This window comes from Aotus nancymaae, unplaced genomic scaffold (assembly GCF_030222135.1).
Source record: "Aotus nancymaae isolate 86718 unplaced genomic scaffold, 86718_ANA_hifiasm-v0.15.2.pri h1tg000006l, whole genome shotgun sequence".
In the NCBI taxonomy this organism is placed as follows: Eukaryota; Metazoa; Chordata; class Mammalia; order Primates; family Aotidae; genus Aotus; species Aotus nancymaae.
This window is the reverse complement of record NW_026988417.1, coordinates 71,884,010-71,905,829: the sequence shown is the minus strand read 5'-3', so window position 1 is coordinate 71,905,829 and position 21,820 is coordinate 71,884,010. Positions and strand designations below refer to the sequence as shown.

The following is a 21,820-nucleotide window of genomic DNA, read 5'->3' as shown; positions in this document are numbered from 1 at the left end:
GAGTAGATCTCTGATAGTTGTATTAGATCATCAATATTTGTTGTAATCCTCTATATTTTGTTTTTTAAAAAAATATAGGTCCATAGGCTTCATTAGATTGCCAAAGGGGTCCATGGTACAAAAAGGCTAAGAATCTTGTTGACATATACTTTAAAATCTATGTACTGTACTGATTGGTAAGAAAAAAAAAAGGTTCAAGAATATTTACATTATATGACCATGAAGCACCATGAGTATGTTATTTACATTGAAATTATTATAGATCTGTATTTTGTTATTTACTGAGAGAGCTCAAGATTTCCATATGTTAATCTTAGAATTTAACATTTGACCACAAAGAGATTAAATTGTTCTCTGAAGTTGTATATGAACTGATCAACCTTAGTTAATTAACCCATTACTGATTATATCCTGCAGATTATTCCATTAGTTAGAGAGCTCAAGATTCAGGTCAGCACTTTTTCTTTGCACACCTGCTTGAAATAAAAAGTGCCTCTAGTAGATTTATATCTAAACACAACAGTATATCTGCTTCTTACAAATTTACACCTAAATTACCCCATGATTTATAACATCTAGTTTCTTTTGCCTCTCTCAGTAATTTTTTGTTGTTGTTCATTCTGCCAAATATGAATTGAGACGTGGGAGGCATTAAGGTCAAATTCCTGAAATTAAGTTAGGTTTTGAAAACACACTTGGAATAGCGTTTCTAATGTTTACTGTGTACTTAATAAATAAAACCTTAAAACTGACCCATATATGAATTGATCCATTTTTAAAAACATTCGGATCTCCAGTTAGTCTCTAGGCACTCTGAGACTACCAAAATTTTTCTGCTGCTAAGCCATACATCCAAGAAATATATTTTTCTTTTAATGTCAACTTACTGAAATCAATATTATTTTCTTTCTACCTTCTTTCCAGGACAACTAAACTACCTCGGATCAAGCCACCAAATATGGCATATCCTTGCAGTAGTGATGTTATATTGGTGGCATCAGTCAACAGTGTATGTCATGCAGTACAGACATAGCAAACCTTGTCCTGACTATGTTTCACATTTGTGAATTAGGTATGGCCACCTGGTGAATTCAGTTGTTAAGCAATATATAATGGGGAATTGTATACCCCACTATTTCTAAGATTCCCATTAGTTTTCCCTTTTTCCTCTTTAATATGAGTATTGCTTTATAAAAATGGGGAAAAAAAGCATACTTGAGGATCTGTAGTAATAACTGCTTTATAGGACCCTTAAAACTATTAATTTGCTGCTTGTACAGAAAGTGAAAATTAGTTGGCAATCATATGAAACATCTGAATAACAACAATGAATGGGAAACTAGTGTAGAAATAGGATTCATTTTACTTAGCACCAGCTTAATTTCCTTAGGAAGGGCTCATCTCCATTAGAAAATGGAGTCATCCTATGTGCTTAACTATTTTCAGTAAATTATCAAGTTTAAGTGCCTAATCAAGGCAAAGGTTATTTCAGCCTATGCTTAATACAAGCTAGGATAGTGATTTTAAATAATCACTAGCCTTTACGTACATGATTTGTGAGAAATTGGCACTTCTGATATTATATCCTTTAGCTATAGGTTCTCCTCTCCCTAAGAACATTAGATATTGTAGTTTTCCAGAACAAAAGCTTTAAACTTCTCCTGTAAGTTGAGAGAAGGGTTGAGAAGAGGAAAAGAATTTGTCATTTCCTATCAAATAAGATTCACATTAGAAACTAAATACAGGATTAGGCAACAAATTATATGGTCAAATAACAGTCATTAGCCACCTAAACATTTTAATTCCAGATATTATTTAATTCCATATAATAACTGAATTCTTGTGAGTAGATTACAGAAGGTTTTTGATCCCAAAATTCCAGAGAGCTTTCAACTCTCTGAATTTGTAGTCCTGAATATCCCAGTGATGGGGGTTCCCAGCTGTATGGGTGCTACTTTCAAGGCCACAGAATCTAGATGGCCCTGTCTTGACCCTGAAATGAACCTTAAGCCTTAGAACAGAGTCATGCAGATGCCCCATTTGATAATAACGGTTATTCACCTATGCTCTAGTCCTCAGTTTCTGCATGTGTTAGCATTGCATTGATAACTCAGAATCTTGATGAACACTTAATATTTGGACCTGAAGCTTTAAACTTTCTCTATATAGTATATATTTTAAAAATAGATCTCACTGCCCTACCATACACTGTAGCCCTCTTGTTCTTTGGTCTTTCATATGCATTAAATACCTGAAAGCAGATGTTCATAAAAACTTACATTGTTTATTGGAATATAAAGTATTACCCAAGTTTCTTAATGAGTTGGCATGAGCTGTTTTAAATACTGGTGTATTTTCAGAACAGTAATATTACTGAATATCAGAAAAAAATGTTGATTGATGATGAAACTGATTCCCAAAATGCCTTTTGTACATAGAGTATTTGGAAAGTTACTTTAATGTGCCTCAATTAATACATCAGTAAAATGTTGTGATTTTTTTCCCAGTGTAGTGTTTTTGGAATATAAATTCCCCATGCTAATATCTCAGCAAAGAGAATTTCCCCTCAGCTGGCTCAGTAAGGAATACTTTGTCTTACCCATCATTATGATAGAATGCTGATTTGAAAATGGCTATTTTACCTTCTAAGGTTAAAAATTTGATCCATATGCTAAATGACAGAAGCTTTTGGTGCAACAGTAATAGGATATATTTCCCCTAGAACATCCCTTATTGGTTTACATGATTTTATTGCCTTTAAATAGGTATTTTGTCATTTTGGCCAAACAAAAAACACTGAGTAGTTATAATTAAGTTAAAAATGAAGAGAAAGGCATTATTTTAGTTATGGAGCCATTTTTATTTTCTCAAAATAATATTGAACCTTATTTCAATTTTAATTTTTCCAATCCTTGTTTGTTATATGAATTAATGCTTGCCATCTGAATTAATACATAAAAAGAGCATTCTGTGTTTTTAAATCACTTTTGTTTAAATTTAAAAGGTATACAGTCTTTCTTTCTGTAGGGAAAATTGTTCCATGTAAACATTTCAACTTCTTATGAAAATGTTAACTATTGTAAGAAAGTTATCCTCTCATTTTTTCATTGCTATATTTATTATAAAGTAGGGAATGAATGAATGTGGATTGCTGTCAACTAGAAACACTTCTGTATGTCAGTCAGCATTTAACGACCACCTACTGTGTGCACAGCACTACTGGTAAAATTTTGAAGACATTGTTAACATTAAAAAAATGTTTTAAACTTGTCTACAAATCTGAGCCTTGTAATGATGTATATTTATTTTTGTTTTTATAGATTTATTAAAATAAGATTAAAATATACTATCTAGTTACAGTACTAAAAAAGACTGGTTTTAATTTTACCAATGTGTGAACTATAAAAGCTTTTTGCCTACAGATTTTACAAGTACATTTTAAAATTACCTATGGCTGTTTTAAATTGTCTAGCAATTTATATGGTTGTGGTTAACTCATTTAAGAAAGAATTATCTTTCTATATTAAGCCATTTTCAAATAGCAAGACAGTGCTTGTCTTTTTTTTGTTATTACACTAACTGCAATTCAGTAAGCTGCATGACAAAATATGTATTATGTAAATAAACTGGGTTTACTAAATATTTTTAAGTGCTGCTTGTCATTCTTTGTAATACATAACAGCTTTAAAATCGTATTTTAGAATCAGGAATGAAGATTCAGGGAATATCTGTCACATCTTTTGGCATCCCACCTGGACAGAATATCCGATTTGAAGATTGTCATTGACTGGCATAAAACTGTACAACTCTCCATTTGCCAGGTACCTACTAGATTATATTTTGCCCCATATTAAATGTCAAGGGCAAAGCCTGTTCCTTTGAATTTCTGCTGGTTGCTGAACTACATTAGATTCCTATCCACTCCAAATCATCATTCCTGGGAATTCTACCTCTGCCCAACTATGTAAAGAATCAGCTCACGTATTAGAGAAGGGGTAGAAATATCTTATATATACATTATCACAATAACTGTGTTTACACTGAGAGATGCGAATACGGTCCCCTGAAATTTTGTACCAGAATTCCCGAGTAATGAGATAATGATCCAGAACTGAAACTACCCTTAAGGAAAAAATTTTGGAAAAGGGAAATAGAAATAGGGAGTTTCTTGTGAAAAATCAATCATCTCCATCCTTAAGAGAGCGGAAATGAACAGCCGCCAAGGTTCTAGTCCTGCTCTGTAAAATCTGAGATCAAAATACTACCTAACATGCATGTAACCTCAGTTGTGGCAACCATCTGAACTATCTTTTTTAATATGTGACAACAAAAGCTCAAGTTTTCAGTGAGAATATTAACTACATGTTACATATGATGCTTAAGCTGGGCTTCCTTAAAAAGGTATTAATTGGGCCGTGGTGGCTCACTCCTGTAATCCTAGCACTTTGGGAGGCCAAGGTGGGTGGATCACCTGAGGTCAGGAGTTCAAAACCAGCCTGGCCATCCTGGTGAAACCCCATCTTAAAAAAAAGAAAAAAAGAAAAAAGGTATTAATTATCCAAAATAAATAGCTCAAATTGCAGCATATATTCATCTCAAATTAAGTTAACTATAACTAAATTTGAACAGTAACACACTGCAAACTATTCTTTGTTAATAGAACTTTTCTAATTATTTGTGTTATTTTGCTGCTTTGTACCACTCATTAAAAAGCCTTTTTTTTCACATAACTTTAGATGAATGTTACAACTTCAAAAAAAGGGGTCACTCATAAAAATAACATGAATCTTTCCACAGTCCACCAATCTTAAACACTCCAGTTTGTGGAATCATACATAATATTATAACCTTAATGCCAAGCTTAGTCCATCAATCCAATAAGTAGGTTTTCTCTTTAATGTGTCATAGCCTCTTTGCTGATATAATTAAGGATTACAATGTTACCTAACCAAATAACCAATATTTTATTCAACCAAAGATGTTACCAGTCTTTAAAGATTTTTAAAAATAAATAATGTATAATGTGGAAGCTGCAAAACAAGTTACTCAGAAGACACTACACAATATTTTTGCCTTACTGTCATCACTCTATCAGTAATTGTAGTGACTGACTGAAAAAGTCATGCTATACAATGTTCTTGCAAAAACTTTAAGTCAAATGGGTTTTCTTACCTAAATTGTAAAATGTGAGCTCCTTAAGAATAGGGAAAGAATCTCACCAATTTTTCTATTCCACTAGCTGCTACATAATAGGAGCTTAATATTTGTGGTGTGAATGAAAGAACTGAATCTGAATAGAAGTTTACATCCGAAACTTGTAATAAGACAAATAATGAAAAACTCCAAAGTCACTGATTATAAAGAATATGCAATCCATTTGGGATTTATTGCATTTAAAGAAAACAGATTATTAAAACAGGTATGATAAATACAGTAAGAAAATAAATTTCAAACAAAACATAGTGAATCAGGGACAGAATTCAGTCAAAAAGAATAAGCAATGTGAAGGCAATAAAGTAATAAAATCAGTTAGTGCTTAATTAGATAGGGTGGGGTGGGGGGGCCTGGGAAGGGGAGACTGAGTCTATCTCATAACTGTTTCCCAGCTATATTTGAGGACTGAAGTTACTTTAGCAAGTATGTTTTGTAACAAGTAGAAATACAATAAAGATGTAAATTTGATTTATTTAAAGGTTAAAGTTATTTGCTTAGTGGTACATAAAAGGCTTCAGAAAATTCAAGTTTAACAAAAAATGGAAGTGTAATCAAAGAAAGTGCACTTAAAGCTGTTCGCCAGCAGTTAAAAAGTAGCTTCTATACAGCTTCTATTAGATGACTTTTCAATCATAAAAACAGCATAGTAATAAAAACAATTCTTTCAAAAGTAGCACTATAAATTTTAAAATAAAACAAAATAACCCCAAATCATGACCCTTTGCATTATCATCTACCTTATTCTTTTAGAAGCTTTTGTAAACCCTCACTAGGAGTGAATGTTCTCTTAGATATGATTGTGGTTGCAATTCCATTTTTTAAAAATTCACATTAAATCCACAGTAGAGAGATGTGACATGCATGTGTGTGTACATATTTTTATCTTAATGTATAAAACACGACTGAGTATAAAAGTTGTCAAACTATTCATCATTTATGTTATTCTCACAGTAGGTATGTCATCTCATTCTCACAGTAGACTGTCAACTCAATAATTGGACCTAAAATGATAATAGGTTTGCTAAAAAGAAAAAAACAGAAAAGTTTTCTGCACATTCTAAATATATTAAACACAAATGTACCCAAGCTCCTCAAAACTAGTGATATTAATACATTTGTACCTTCTAACAGTGCTTACGTGAAGTACCAAAACCTAAAGTAAACCAAGCAGAGTAGCTGACTTGAAACAAAACTGTTCTGCCTTGTGAACTTCAGCATAGAAAAGTGAGCTCCACCTTAGATTTTCCACTAGCAAGAGGAGGACAACAGTCTATCATTCTTAAACAATAAACAGGGTGGGATTACAAGCTGTGTCTGCTTGCAAATCGAGATAATGTCATAATACACACATACACAGGAATTGGGGTAGGGGAAGATAATTACACTCCTGAATAAATATTCTAGTCAGTTAAATTTTCATCTGGCCTACAAGCTTTTCTCCTCCACCTAATATACTTACCATGCAATTTTGTGTCTTAGCAGATACATTCTTCAACGCCATAAAAAGCTCATCTTTTTAATACTAACATTTTACTGATGTGATAATATTAAAATAAGCAAATGGTCCACTTTTTAAAGGATTATTCAAAATCAACAAGCATTATTAAAGCTGTTAGGAAACAACTTTGGCCTCAGAGTTTTGCTAGCTTCATAATAATTTACTTCTCTTAGTGATGTTCAAGTATAACAGGTTTAGAGTTATAACTACATCCTAAAGAAGCACAGGGGACACCAAATAATATTAGGAAAAAAAACCCATATATATATATTTGCTTAGTGGTATATATATAACCTTCCTTCCTTAAACCAAAATTGAACCATCCCATAATAGAGCCAAACTTAGTTACTGAGTGCTGTGTGCCAGGTGTTAAACACTTGCACATACCTTGGGAGCTTTCTTCTCATAAGGGTATGACCTGAGCATCAGCTGTGTGGAGTGACCTACACTATGACCATGATTCTGGGGGATGATGAATGAAAATGCAAAGTATAAATCTATACTCCTTAGTTAAATGCCTCTACTTCAACACAAAGGAATCTCTCCATTTCTATCCCATTGAACCCCCAATTTAATCCTGTATCTTTTCTCTGAGCTACAATCTTGAAAGAAGAAAGTCACTGTGCCGTGTTATAAGAATGTAAATATTTTAAGCTGTCAGAGTTGTTTCCTCAGAATTTATCCAACATTATAAGCCAAAGCGTCTACATCAGTGTCTGAATCATTTAAAATTATTCAGTGTATTGAAAAGCGAGTAAAAATATATGTATTTCCTGTTTACATCTGAAGGAGACCACATTAGTTTATCCTCTACCCCTTTTCTAAGTGATGAAACTCATGCGATCTAGCACAGACCAAGGACTAATACAATCAAGAAGCATATTGTGTACACTTCAACAGATTTTCATTTTAAAAAATTATTCTGTTTGATAAAAACCTACTGTAGTTCATGAATTTATATGTGTAACCATCAACTCCTCACTTTTAATAGAAAGTATCACTTAAATCTATTTTGTAAAGTTTTTAAACATCTACTTGAGCATTTGCATTCTCATCAACCTGAGAATCAAAAAAAAGGGTGCAAACATATTTGCCTTTGGCACAAGGACAAGTAATTCGTGCAGTCCAGCTCTAAAAGTACAACTCTAAGTAATAATGTATTGCTTGGTCTGCCTCTGCTACATTGTGATTCACATATTGCTTCCCTATCCACAAATCTGTATTTGATTTAGCATTTAAAAGAAGGAAAAAAAGCAATAAAAAAACAAATATGTGGTTTAGTTACATATACTTTGCTTCTTTCCAAGTTCAGAACTGTGAAAATAGGCAACTAGCTTATCCCATTGGGGCACTATAATTAAAAGATTCCTAATAAAATTACTCATAAAATATACTTTAATTGGGTTCAAAGAGAGTTAATTTAAAATATAAAAATCAAAGAGCGTGCCAGTTGATGAGTTTCTACTTCTTTCTGTAAATAGTATTAACTGTTCTAGAAACTTCCAAATGTTAATCTGATAGCGCAGCACAGTTAATTATAATTTAAAATAGTTATAGACATAGGAAGCACAGATACTATATTCACATTAATTCACATGTAATCTCTATCATTAAATAATTTCTATAAAATATCAAGTTTCTAATTAGGATTTGTGGTGTAAAAAAAGGCAAATTGGTAGCTGGGTTCTTTTCGGTAAAGACATAATCAACTAGCAGAGTTAAGATGCTAGTCCACCTTATATGCATTTTAGGATCTGGTTTATTAGTGCAGAGGTACTTGCAGCAGGATGCATGAATCCTGCCTATAAGGCTTTGTGGGTGTCACCATTCTGTGCACTTTATTGAAACTACTCCACTCCCCAAACCTAATAAAGTAATTGTTGCTTATGACTTGGGGAATATTTGGTGAAGTTGCTAATAAAGTACATTATTAAATGCAACATGATTTCACATTGTAAATGTTTTGAAAATTCCGTTTCCGCTACATTTTTCCTAAAATAAAATTTTTATATAACCCTTGTCCTTATTCCCAATTTTTTTCCAATAATCTGCTTTATTAGGGCCATAATAAAAGTTTGGGGCAAGAAGCCATTCATAAACAATATAAAGTGTTTATCTAGAGTAGTGAATGTTTTTTCTTCTATATAATTTTTTCTTATTTCTTTTCAAATGTCAGATATTTCTCTTTATATTTTTGTTCCAGGTTTCTATGCCATAGTCCGTTCTTAAAATTTGTTTTGACAAAAATTATATATATATATATAATAACATTGTTTTGAAATATGTAAATTGTGAAACAGCTAAGTTGAGCTAATTAACATACACATTATTTCATATGTTTATCTACATATTCCATATTAATGGCACTTGTTTTTTAAAATGAAACAGAGTTTTAGGCACAATTGTCAGTTACTTCTGGCTCTGCTTTGTGGAGAAAGGTGTATGGACTGAAATCTCTGCACTCTCCAGATAATAACTTTCTAATGCTTTAAGAGAACTAGATTGATTTTAACTGTGTGGAAATTAGAAGAGACCTTAAAAAGAATTCACAAGCGTAACTAGTATATGTACAAATAACCCTAATTTTAGGGATATGCACACAAAAATGACATTCTGGTATCAAAAATAACAGTTTTACTGTCCCTTCTCAGTGGCTACACACCTGGAAAGGTGCCATGTACTTTCAGTGGAAGTACCACACTTGCATTTCTGTGTTGTGATGTCAGTAGCAGAAACCCTTAGTTAGAGCTTGCAATTTAGCTCCCTTTTCTCCTGCTTGGAAGAGGCATCAAGTTACTACCCTGTAGAGATACTTCATTTTTCTATTTGGTTTATTTAAAAATCACCTATTCTGATTGATCCTTAAGAATGATATAAAGAGCTATCAAATTTTCTTTCAAATTCATAAAACTATTCATACTTTTTTGAAACAGGAGTTAATGCCAAGAATCCATCAGAAGTATCTACTGTTTAGAAGGAAATGGAGCAGCACCAAATGGGTCTAATTCGACTGGTTGGGACTGCTGGGACTGATGTGGAGTGATGCTTTGCACCACAAGTTCTGTAAAGGGCACGGCACCAAAATCATCCATTTTCAATACATCTGCACTATGGAATGACCCATGTAGTGAATTTTGTCTTGGCCGCCCAGGCAGGACGGTATTGTGATCAGCACGGATGTCATTCAGGCCCTGATGTGGAGGGTGCCATGACAGGTCTGGAGAATGGAAGGGCTTGGCACCGAAGGGGTCCAACAGGCTCTCCTCAGGTTGTAAGACAGTCCCCCTATCTTTCCCATCAGTCAATGCAACACTAATGTTCTCCTTGGAGTCTGAGATGGTTAAAAATTCATTGCTGCTTTGAGAGTCTCGGCGGCCCACTTTTTTGTGCCTGCGAGCCCTCTCTGGAGTGCGGTAGGTTGGCTTCAGAGTCTTCTTTGTGCTAGTTGGTGTGCCATGATGCCGCTTCCCATTACTTTTAGACATATCCTGCTTTGTGCGCCTTTGGCGAGAGGAAAGTTTCTGTAAGCTGCGCTGTTTGACTTTTTGCTGCTGGCTCCCTGTTATTTCCTCAAAGGGCACAAGCCCAAAAAGGTCCTCATTGCTTTCACTTTTACTTGTTGAGGTGAGGAAGGGCTGAAATGGAGTGGAGCCAAATACATCTACGCTTTTGGGATATCCAGGGAGAGTATGTGACTCAGGCCCCATCGCATGGCATTCTTGTACATTCACCTTCTTGCTAAAAGGCGCTTTTGTGAATACATCAAATTCCTCCTGCTCGAGTCCCACAGCAGGAAACCTGTGTTGAGGAAGGTTCTTTTCATGCTTTTCTTGCTGGGGCTGTTGAGCATGTACTGCAAAGGGGACAGCGCCAAATACATCGAACTCCTGTTTGGGAGTCTCCACTCCAACATCAGAGGATAACTGAGCTGAGGTGAGGAGTACTGTATTAAGATCTTGGGTTAGTCCACTGCCAGATCTGTCTCTGTAAACAGGGCTCATGTCACTGTACTTTGCTTTAGCATGCTCATAATCAGAATCAGAGCTATGTTTCTCCTCTTCTTCCTCATCTTCAGAATCCATGAGGAGAGGCCTATGACCCAGATTTTCTGGTTCAGTATCATCATCATTAAAATCTCCTTGTTCTCCCTGAAGAACTTCTTCATCCTCTTGCTCTTCCTCTTCACTGCTCTTAGGAGAAGGGGGATCTGATTCAAAATCACTTTCAGATTCATCATTTCCCTTTTGCACTTGACCCTGTACTGAGGTTTTCTTTCCAGTCCGCTGATCTTTAGATACTGGACTTGTTTTACTGTTCTTGATAGGGTTTGCAGTGCCATTTTCTTGATTTATAGATGAATGTTCAGCTTTCTTTTCAGGAGAACCTGCAAGTTCAAAGAAAAATTATTACAGCACTCCAATATATTTCAGAATCCTCTTGCACTAAATGTTAATATGTATTACCCGTGGCATTACAAATTCCTCATACCAGTTCCCTTAAAGGAAAGAATAATGTCAATTCTTTATCATTAGACTTAGAGAATACATTTGACCTCAAGTAGATGGTTAAATCTTAATGTAGACAGACTTACTCATAACTGGACCCACAAACTGTCTCCTTATCATACCCTTGCTAAAAGCCAAATTTTCTTTCTAGCAACTAGAATGTAGTAGACTAGCAAATTTTCTTCACCCCATTACCAAAATAAGATTATTTTAATTCTGAAAGCTCAGATTCCACATTCACCAAACACCTTCTGCTTATATTTCAACTCTTATAAAGTTTTCCCATAGAGATTAACAAGCATGAACAGCCTGCCTGCTCAGTTATATATTTGATTTAAAAAAAAAAAAACAGCATTCTATTTTTTATAAGCGAGTATCTTTTGAGTTGAGTTAGCATGAATGCCCTGATCAAAGCTAAGGAACAGATAATAAATGGAGACTGCACCAAGGACATCTGCCTTTTCTAGATGCTATGTCTTCTTTTAATTATAATACCTATACATTACATTAAAATATGCCTTTAAGAACAAATCTAAACCCTCGAGATGTTTTAGCTCAGAATCCATCCAGTAACTTCATTTTCTGAGTTCATTCAACAAAAGAAATATAGGACATTTTGCTATACACTGATTATACATACATTGGTGAGTAAAAGAAACATGGCTTCCGCTTTCAGGGGTTTACAATCAGAGGTTGTAAGTAAACACAAATTGTGACTAGTGCTCTGAAATAAAGGAAAGCAGGGAATGAGCACATAAACCTACTCTGGACAGTTGGTCAAGACCTCCCTAAGATGACAGTTAGGACTAAACAATGAGAAAGAGCCAGCCATGCAAAGGATAAGCTGGAAGCTGCTTCCCATAAAAGCAATGGTATATATAAGGCATATTTAAAGCTGAAAATAGGTCAGTGTGCCTGAAGCATAGTGAGCAAGGGATGATAAGGTACAAGATAAGGTAAGGAAGACTGGAAAAGGCCAGACTGTGAAGGTCCTTTAAGGCCATAATAGCCAGCATAGATTTTATTCAAAATTCAGTGTATAATGGAAAGCTATTATTAAAATGGGTGTCATGATTAGGTTTACATTTTTAAAAAAATGACTGCTCTATAGAAAAAGACTAAGGGGGCCTGGCAAGGTGGCTCACGCCTGTAATCCCAGCACTTTGGGAGGCCAAGGTGGGCGGATCACAAGGTCAGAAGTTTGAGACCAACCTGGCCAACATGGTGAAACCTCGTCTCTACTAAAAATACAAAAATTAGCCAGGAGTGGTGGCAGGTGCCTGTAATCCCAGCTACTGGGGAGGCTGAGAGACTCGCTTGAACCCAGAAGGTGGAGGTTGCAGTAAGCCAAGATCATGCCACTGCACTCCAGTCTGGGTGAAAGAGTGAAACTCCATCTCAAAAAAAAAAAAAAAGAAAAGAAAAGAAAGACTAAGGGGAGGTAAGAAGGGGAGTTCAGGCAAAAGTAAATTATAGTAATGCAAGTTAGCAATTTTGGTGGCCTGGATGACAGTGGTGACAGGGTAGATTGAAGCAGAAAAAATAGAGATTGAAGATAGAAAACTCTTGGTGGATGATAGAATCATTAACACAAAGAGTGTCACGGTAGATACCCATTTACCCTGATGTGATTATTATGTACTGTATACCTGTATCAACATATCTCATGTACCCCATAGATGTAGACACCTACTATGTACCCATACACACACAGAAAAAAATTATGAGCATAACTTTTTTAAAAATGAATAAATTGGAAAGTGAAGAAGAGTACTAAAAATTTTGTTTGGAGACATTAAGCTTGACATACGTGTGAGACCACATTTAAGTGTAGAGCAGTTAGGTATCTGTGACCTGAAAACAATGGTTAGTTTTTGGCTGAAGAAAATAGATTTGGGAGTTATCACTATGCAGTTGGTATTTAGAGAGAGCCACAAGACTAAAGGACATCACCTAGGAAGAAAGCATAGAAGAAGAAAACAAGGTCCAAAACTGAGCTTTCAGTGTAAAACATTCAGAAGTCAGCAGAGGAAGATGAACCTGCAAAGCAAACTACAAAGTAACAGCCAGAGAGGAGGAAGAAAACAGCTGAGTGCAATGTCACAGAAACGGAGAGAGAAGAATGTTTTCAGGGAAGTAACAGACAACTGAGCTCAATGGTGCAAAGTGGTCCAGTAAACTAAGGACAGAAAATGGCCACTGGATCTGGTCATCTTGTACAGTTTGTAAGCAATGCTGACATGAGTTGTGATGCTAAAGAATGTGTAGAAGACAAGTATGTGGAGAATACCAGCAGGTTATACTTAAATGCAAATATAATCTTCTGCCAGTTCCTCAAAACCAGCCAAGAGCTACATGGTGTATTTGTTATCCTTCCAGACTAAAAGCAAATCAAGTGCAGATTCTCAAGCTTGACTTCTCCCCATACAGCATACTTATATTAAAAACGAAAGATTACTTTTAGATTAGTACATTTGTTTTCATGAATTTTTATTCAAAAGCAAAATATGGAAAAAGGGGAAAATATAAATAAAATAAAGTAAAATAAAATATGTATGGTTCCAGAAGACTTCCCATTGTCCCTGACTGTGGAACATTTAACCTATTACTCTTCGAGCTGCATACCCACCCACAGCCACACATCCATGCCTCAGGCCAGCTCACAGACACCTCCAAATAACATTCCAATGTTTCCCAAAGTATATTCTGCAGAGGCTATTTCTGTAACAAGAACCAAGCCAAATAGTTCTATGATCTCAAGCAAACAAGTCTATGAAATGATGCACTCCACATTCTGCCTCCACTCCTACTCACCTGGAGTATGCTCATTAAAGGTGCTAATGATTACTACACAAAAGAATCTAATTTTATGAACCCTAGGATTTCCCAAATTATCTTCCCTACCCTTTTATTTACATGTAATGCCTGTTAACCTTTAAAATAAACTATGCAAAAGTACTTGAGAAAATGCTGCTGTACAACTTATCTTGGAAATTTCCATTTCTAGAGCACTTAGTTGTGTTCCTGAAGGTCTTCTGGAACATTTAACACAGGACAGATATTTCATCTTGGAGAGTGTCACTTGGAAGAGAATTTAAATTCACTTTCTTTTTAAAATTATATTGTAATCTCTAGTCTTCTTAAAATTTACTGTTTTCATTATCCAACTGGCCACCATTATTTTTCAGAAGACATTCGTCGCCTTATACTCCTCATTCTGTTGACCCTTTGTCAGCTTATCAAAGTTCTATTAATAGAAATACATTTATAATTATCAGTGTGGGTATAAATCTGTGAGTTTTTAATCTACTATTTTTAATGCATCTTTCCAGGTATCAACATGGTCCATTACTTATTCTCATATAAATATAAAATACTGTATATGTAACTGTTCACTATTTAGCAACAGAACATCTAGGTTGTTTCTAGTTTCTTGGCATTTCAGATACAACCATGATTCATGTACTTTTTCCTTGAGGGGGAAAAAGGAAACCCTCCTTTTTTGGTATCAATTTTACTTTATATACTATTATTCCCTCCTTATGGGTAATTAACACAGCTAATAAACCTAACCCAATAACAATCTTGACAAGGTCACCACTATTCCACTGTTTCTTCATACACAGAATGGAGTAACAGGTTTTATTTCATAGGTTTGTTGTGAAGAAAGGACTTGAAACAGTGCCTAACACATAATAAGCACTCTACCATCATCATGTCCAGGGAATAGCTATATTCAATTATTTCATCCACCATACTCAACAAACTTCTAGTAACTTTTCTGGGCCCAATGGTTGCAGGTGAATATAAATGAGGGAGATGTGTGGGAAGAAGAAAGCAAGTCTATGGCTAATCCAAGGGGAGTTGAGATCCACTTCAGAATTGACCAGAAATAAGTATACCAACAAATGTATATCCACACAGCATAAGGATGCATTTTAGATCCAGAAAATTACATTTTTGATTTTTAGACAGCTATATTTGAGAACACAGTATAAAAAATGGAAACACACTTTCGGAAAAAGCAAGAAAAGACACAATCATCTTTGCCACCTTTGTGGTTTCAGATTATATCCGCAAATAGTACTGGCAACAAAGGAAATTTTCTGTTGGTATAGTTAAGACTGGTTCTACTTATTTTGTACCCCCTTCATAAAACTAAAATAACAACCAAAAATATCCAAAATTCTTTTTTTCTCCCATATTCTTGCAACCCACACTGACACTGTTTTAAATATTCCTATCCTTTTACTGCTATTATAAACAGTTAAAAAAGTAAAGAGCAGTAATGAGGCTCTCCGAAAGCATACTAAGAGAAACTATTAATCCTTTTATCTCTCCAGCACCTCCTGCTGAGGAAAAGTTAAGTTCCAGGCTGCAAGTTACCACAACCCAAGGTAAGTTTCTCTTTCTGCAGTAACAGTGATTTACATAATCATCTTCTATTCATTATGAAAATATAGAAGGGCTGGCAAAGAAAGGGAAATTACACAAAAAGTACTTAGATATATTCTGAGGCTTTCAGTCCTATTCCATAGACGTAAAAGATTGCCAGAATAAGTAACTGGTCATAACTATATGATGTATAGCACTTTAGAATGTGACCTCTAGCTAAGACTGCCATAAATGTTTATACTCCATTTCTTTGCCTAAACATAGTGCTGTAATTAAAAAAAAAAAATCAGATATTCCAACTATTTGTTTCTGGGGCCAGATTCCCACTAGTGTTAGATTAAATAATACACATTTGATTTACTATGAAATTTAATCAGGATTATTTCACTGCTAAAGTTAATTTCCCAAAAGTATAAACCTAAATATGTTGCTTTATACTTCAATATATCCTAAATCCTAATAATCCTCATATTTACTGAGATCTGTATTATTAAGATAAAAATAGCTATTCTTCAAATAGGTGGGAGACGGGGGTATAATATTTAGAATAAGCACAAAGAACATGTATTTACAGCATCAAAAACTGTCTAGATGGTACCCAGAATCATACTTCAGTTACATTAATTTATTTTGGTATATTGTAAAATTTCATATATTCACCCCTTGTTTTTATTTTTGGCTCTAAGTAACGCATTCGGTTTTTTTGTTTGTTTTTAACTAAATACAGTAGAATTATATTTTGATGGCTTCTAGTCAGGATATTCTTTTTTTCTGTTTTTGTGCTTTCGAACTACAAACTAAACATTTTAGCTTTTTTATTAGCAAGTTGCATGTTATTTAGTGACACTGAGCAAGTTATGCCCTGCAAAAATCTGTATGATCAACCAATATCTGTAAACAAAACTTAACAAAAGGTTTAATCAATTAATCAAAAGCTGTTATTTCAAATGCTGTTCCCCAACTAAGAATAAGCCAGTAGACCATTAGTCAAAACATAATACTAAGTAGATTTTTAGTGAAAAAAACACTCAAAATAGGAATACATTAATATATTCCACATATTTATATAAAAATATAGAATTAAATTTTCTTTAGGTAGCTTAGGTACAGAGTTACTAAGAATGTTTTTTCTACTTTTTAAAAAAACAAACAAAATTTTCAAAGATTCATTATTGTAGACAGAATTATAACTAACTTTCAGAGCCCAGTTAAAATAAAATCATAGACTTTCACAATCCATAATTATGTCATTATTAATTAAGCCATTTCAAGTAGAACTTAAACAAAGGTATACATCTATTTAACAGAAGAACATGGACCAGAAAGCAAGTCTCAAATGCTGTGCTCTTTCAATTCTTTACTTCTGTTGGATTCTACTATCTGAAAATGAGAGCAAGTCTTCATCTTTTGAGGTTGAGTCTGATTGCTGGAAACAGCCAAAATTCATTCAGAGCTAAATTCTGAGAATAAGGTGAGTGACTAAGACAATGCAGATTTGGGTAATTTATTAAGAATAGCAATGATGGGCCGGGGGCAGTGGCTCACGCCTGTAATCCCAGCACTTTGGGAGGCCAAGGCGGGTGGATCACGAGGTCAAGAGATCGAGACCATCCTGGTCAACATGGTGAAACCCCATCTCTACTAAAAATACAAAAAAATTAGCTGGGCACGGTGGCGCGTGTCTGTAATCCCACCTACTCAGGAGGCTGAGGCAGGAGAATTGCCTGAACCCAGGAGGCAGAGGTTGCGGTGAGCCGAGATCGTGCCATTGCACTCCAGCCTGGGTAACAAGAGCGAAACTCTGTCTCAAAAAAAAAAAAACAATAGCAAACAATAGCAATAGCAATGATAGGTTACAAAGTTTTAATTTCTCTTGTGTGGTTTGTAAACAGTCTCTCAGGAAAATTACAAGTATTGCAAAAAATGTTGGAGCAATGAAGTACCACTGAAGTGTCAGGAGGACACAAATGATATTTGAATGAGAAATGAATCAAAGGGAATGGGAAGTAACATCCTGAAGTGCAGTGCCAATGGTTTCTCATATGTTATCTTTTATCTCCCTACTATTAGGTTCCCACAACATTTTAGGGCAGAAATGTTCTGTACGGTTTACTATGATCTTTCTTAGAGCTTTTTTCTCTTCAACCTTATTAAGCACATCTTCAGAAACTTTCCTTGTTTTCCACATCAGTTCATTGTCATGAGTTCCTATCATTTCAAAGATAGGCATTGTTAATACTCAAAACTCAGTCCTTGTCTTTCTCTTATCTCTTTGTACTTTTTCCTTTTGGTGGCCTTAATCCTCTTTCATAGCTCCAATTATATCTTGAAAGCATAATAAAGGATTTTTAGAGATTTAGTCCAACCTCTTTTTATACATAAGAAACTTGAGACCTGCCCAAATTTAAGGCCATGTATCAAAGCCATAGTGACTTCTCTGCTGATGACACTGGCTTAAAACTCTCATCTGTAAATTCTACAATTAAACTACCAGTAGAATATTATCACCAGCAAAAATTCAACATAGTTTATCACCAACACACTACAGAATACAAACATAGACTTATCTTGCATTTATTTTGTATCCTCATTACAAAACCATGCCTGAAAAGTAAAAATCATGAACAGGATGAAGACTGTTTTGTTGAACTGTATGATGAGTACCTTATACTAAGAGTTTTTATATTCTGTAGGATTACGTTCTAGAAATACTATAAGGCTTTATCGACAGACAAAAGAATACTCAACTTTACAAAATTCTTGAGAGATAAACATCCAAATAAGCTTGAGTTTTCTCATCTCAAACATAGAGAAAATAACAGAACTTACCTGATAGGGCTGCCATTAATTCATTTTATTTAGTGAGTGTTCATTAAATATTGGGTGGGGTGTGTGTTAGATTACTAACGCATATTTTGATAATGAATTCATTCAGCGAGGTATTATATGGCATACAAAGATCATTACCTGACTTCAAGAAGCTTATCATTCACTTAAAAAGTTGTTAAATAATTATGTACACTTGTGCATTCAGAAACATGCTAATCTGACTCTAGTGATATGGAAAATGAATGACCAAGGTAATAACAATTGGATAATTTTGAAAAACAGGCTTATATTCACCAAATAAATATAAGAACATGAATTTGCCCATTCTGTGCTTATGAGTCTTCATAAAAGGCTGTTTTTAGGCCTTTTACGAAGGTGTTAAAATTTGGTAATTCTTTCAGCAAGGTATTGTATGGCATATAATACCATACAATACCTTGGTGTTAAAATTTCAGACATCATAGCCCTGTACAGTCCAACAGAGGATTCTAAACTCAAAAGTTAAAGTTTGTAGTCAATGCCTAAAACAATATTTCTTAGGTTACATTTTCATATATTTGTTATAGCCTTTTTTAAAACAAATACTTCATTAAAAGAATGAGATCCTAAAGCCACACTATTTTAAACAAATATTACAATATATTCTTAAATCAAATAAACCTTTATAAACCACAAGAAAAAACTCAAAATATTTAGAAAATATCCAATGTGAAGAGAGAACCACGTTTGCATCGTACTATGCATATTACCACTCTTATTCCATTTAGAGGGCAGTTGTTCTTTCAGTTATAAAACAGGTGGTACATTTTAATCATATAAGAAGCTTCCAGTTTCAAGGTAATTTTGTTTTGATGTTCTTTTCTTAGCTATCAGATTATAGAAGATAAATGGCTTTAAACTGCTATTATAATTACATGCCCTCTGTTGTCTCATCATTAAGGGTGTAAGGGAGGGGCTATAGGACTTTAAAGTTCACTTTGAATTGGCAGCATACTGCCTGCCATCATTTCCCAGCAATTTAACCATGTTAGGCCCAAGAATTAGTGGATTAAGAGAAGGTTTTTATCAAAATCTGTACTGCTTCTCAGAAGGCAGGCCAAGTGACAGGGTTTGAGTATAAGAAGAGAATCCTAATAGTTGTGAACAGTATTTCCCAGCCAGATGAAAAATGCCATACAACTAACATTTCCATTATGTTCTCATGTTAATATAAAATTTTCTTTAATATAGGTTAATGTTTTGTTTTGCTACTATTTACGGAATACAGCTTAGAATGAGACAAAGCCAGATTCCTATTTATAAACTATATAAGCTTAATCACTGAACCTTTCTGAGCCTCATTTTCTACTCTGTGTTTACAGTGGAATTCAATATAGCATAACTATTATTACTAACATCCTGAAGTTCTTCAAGAATTATACACTAGAATCTAAAAGAATAAACCATACACCTCATTGTACCTTATAAAATAGCCCAGCATTTGGCCTGACAATCTGTGAATGTTATGTTCCAACAAATATTTGCTATATGTAATGTATTGTTTCCCAACCCTAAACTCAATTTAACTTCCTATTAGATAATGAAGCCAACACGATGGGTCTAGGGTCTTTGGAAGCATGGAGGAAGTTCATTAAACCTAATTAAAAATGAAATGCAATCTAAGAAATCTAAAACTTCAGTGACCTAATTAATATGGCCTACATGTCACTAAAACTTTTCAAATACAATTTTAGAATTTCATGAAAACTACATTTTAGAAGTTGTAGGTGTTTAAAATTGAGTGGTCCACACTATATTATATAATTCACAGAGCCACCTATCCTATGTTGGTATGCAAACTAACTGTAAAACAGTGCCCTAGCGAGAAGAAAGGGAATGTGGGTTTCCATGCTTTAAATATGATTTTTATGAGTATACTGTAGTGAACAATGGTAGTTAATCCTTTAGTGAAAATAGGAATGGCACTATTTTAAACAGATACTGGTAGTGAAAATCCTCACAAACATGTTCCACATTTTAAAGGTTTCATTCAGCAGTTAAGAGAAAATTAGCATAGTAGTCACTCATTTAATCCTTTCAATGATCTTATCAAGTAGCTAGTATTATCTCCAATTTAAAATAAAGAAACTTTACACGACATTGGGCCTGGAATAATGGCTCTTGCCTATAATACCAGCACTTTGGGAGGCTGAGGTGAGAGGATTCCTTGAGGCCAGGAGTTTGAGACAAGCCTTGGCAACATAGTAAGACCTAGTCTCTACAAAAAAAAAAAAAAAAAAAAAACTTAAGTAGCTGAGAATGGTGGTGCATACCTGTAGTCCCAGATACTTGGGAGGCTGAGGAAGGAGGATCATTTGAACCTAAGAGGTCGAGGCTGCAGTAAGTCTATGATCATGCCACCCACTCCAGCCTGGGCAAGAAAGCAAGACTTTTTTTTTTTTGACACGGAGTTTCGCTCTTGTTACCCAGGCTGGAGTGCAATGGCGCGATCTCGGCTCACCGCAACCTCCGCCTCCTGGGTTCAGGGAATTCTCCTGCCTCAGCCTCCTGAGTAGCTGGGATTACAGGCACGCGCCACTGTGCCCAGCTAAGAAAGCAAGACTCTTAGACTCTTATCTCAAAAAAAAAAAAAAAAAACAAGTTTGGCAACACTCAATATCAAATGGTTAATCTGTGAAAGAACTAAGATTTTAACTCATGGCTTTATAATTACAAAGTATGGTTTTTCTGATAAACTACACTATTAATATCAGTTTTGTAACCTGACATAAAACGTAAATAATTCTTCATAATTAAAATATCAACTTATGGAATAAAATGTAACATTTCCATATAGTAGATTATTGATATAATTACTGATTTTTGCATAAATGGATCATTACAAATTTAACTTTCCCAGAAATCGGTGTTTAAAATTGAGAAAAAGCTAGCTTGATTCATTTTTAGACACAGTCTACCAAAATGTTAAATTCAGCTAATCTTCCTAAAAGTCTGGAAATGATATCATAAACTAAGGCAACAAATAAGTCAGAAAGATGATTCTGTGTGTCCAAAATAAGGCAGGTCAGCTGACTATACCAGACTGTGAATACATGAATTCTCCTTAATTTCCTATTGCAAACCTATTTACAACTATTCAGTCTCAAGGAGAAAAAATGTTTATGTCTTGTTAGACACTCATTTTTCCAACTGTGCTACTGAATTTATCTCCTCCAGAATACTGTTCTTTATTCCTTCTCCTTCCTTTACTTTCAGTCTTTCTATATACAGTTGAGCCTTGAACAATGAAGGGATTAGAGGTATAAACCTCTGGCACAGTCGAAAATCCATGTGTAACTTTTGACTCCTCAAACATTTAACTGCTAATAGCCTACTGTTA

The 21,820-nt window shown here is 34.5% G+C and overlaps 2 protein-coding genes across 5 annotated transcripts in view; one reads left to right on the top strand and one right to left on the bottom strand.

The window, feature by feature from the left end:
- The window catches only part of PAQR3 (progestin and adipoQ receptor family member 3), a 31,989-nt gene extending 16,375 nt beyond the window's left edge, over positions 1-15,614 (top strand). Inside the window, exons 6-7 of one of the 3 annotated variants that reach the window (XM_012446964.3) lie at positions 3,702-3,821; positions 15,561-15,614. In XM_012446964.3, the coding sequence (XP_012302387.1) occupies positions 3,702-3,787 (86 nt within the window). In that variant the 3' untranslated portion in view covers positions 3,788-3,821; positions 15,561-15,614. Of the gene's footprint in view, positions 1-924; positions 3,650-3,701; positions 3,822-9,645; positions 14,292-15,560 lie in introns of those variants that run through there. The other 2 variants (XM_012446963.3, XM_012446961.3) reach the window with 2 other exon arrangements.
- Positions 8,378-21,820, bottom strand: part of BMP2K (BMP2 inducible kinase) — a 130,029-nt gene continuing 116,586 nt past the window's right edge. For both annotated transcript variants that reach the window (XM_012446959.2, XM_012446960.2), the window contains one exon: positions 8,378-11,096. In XM_012446959.2, the coding sequence (XP_012302382.2) occupies positions 9,676-11,096 (1,421 nt within the window). In that variant the 3' untranslated portion in view covers positions 8,378-9,675. The remainder of the gene's footprint in view (positions 11,097-21,820) is intronic.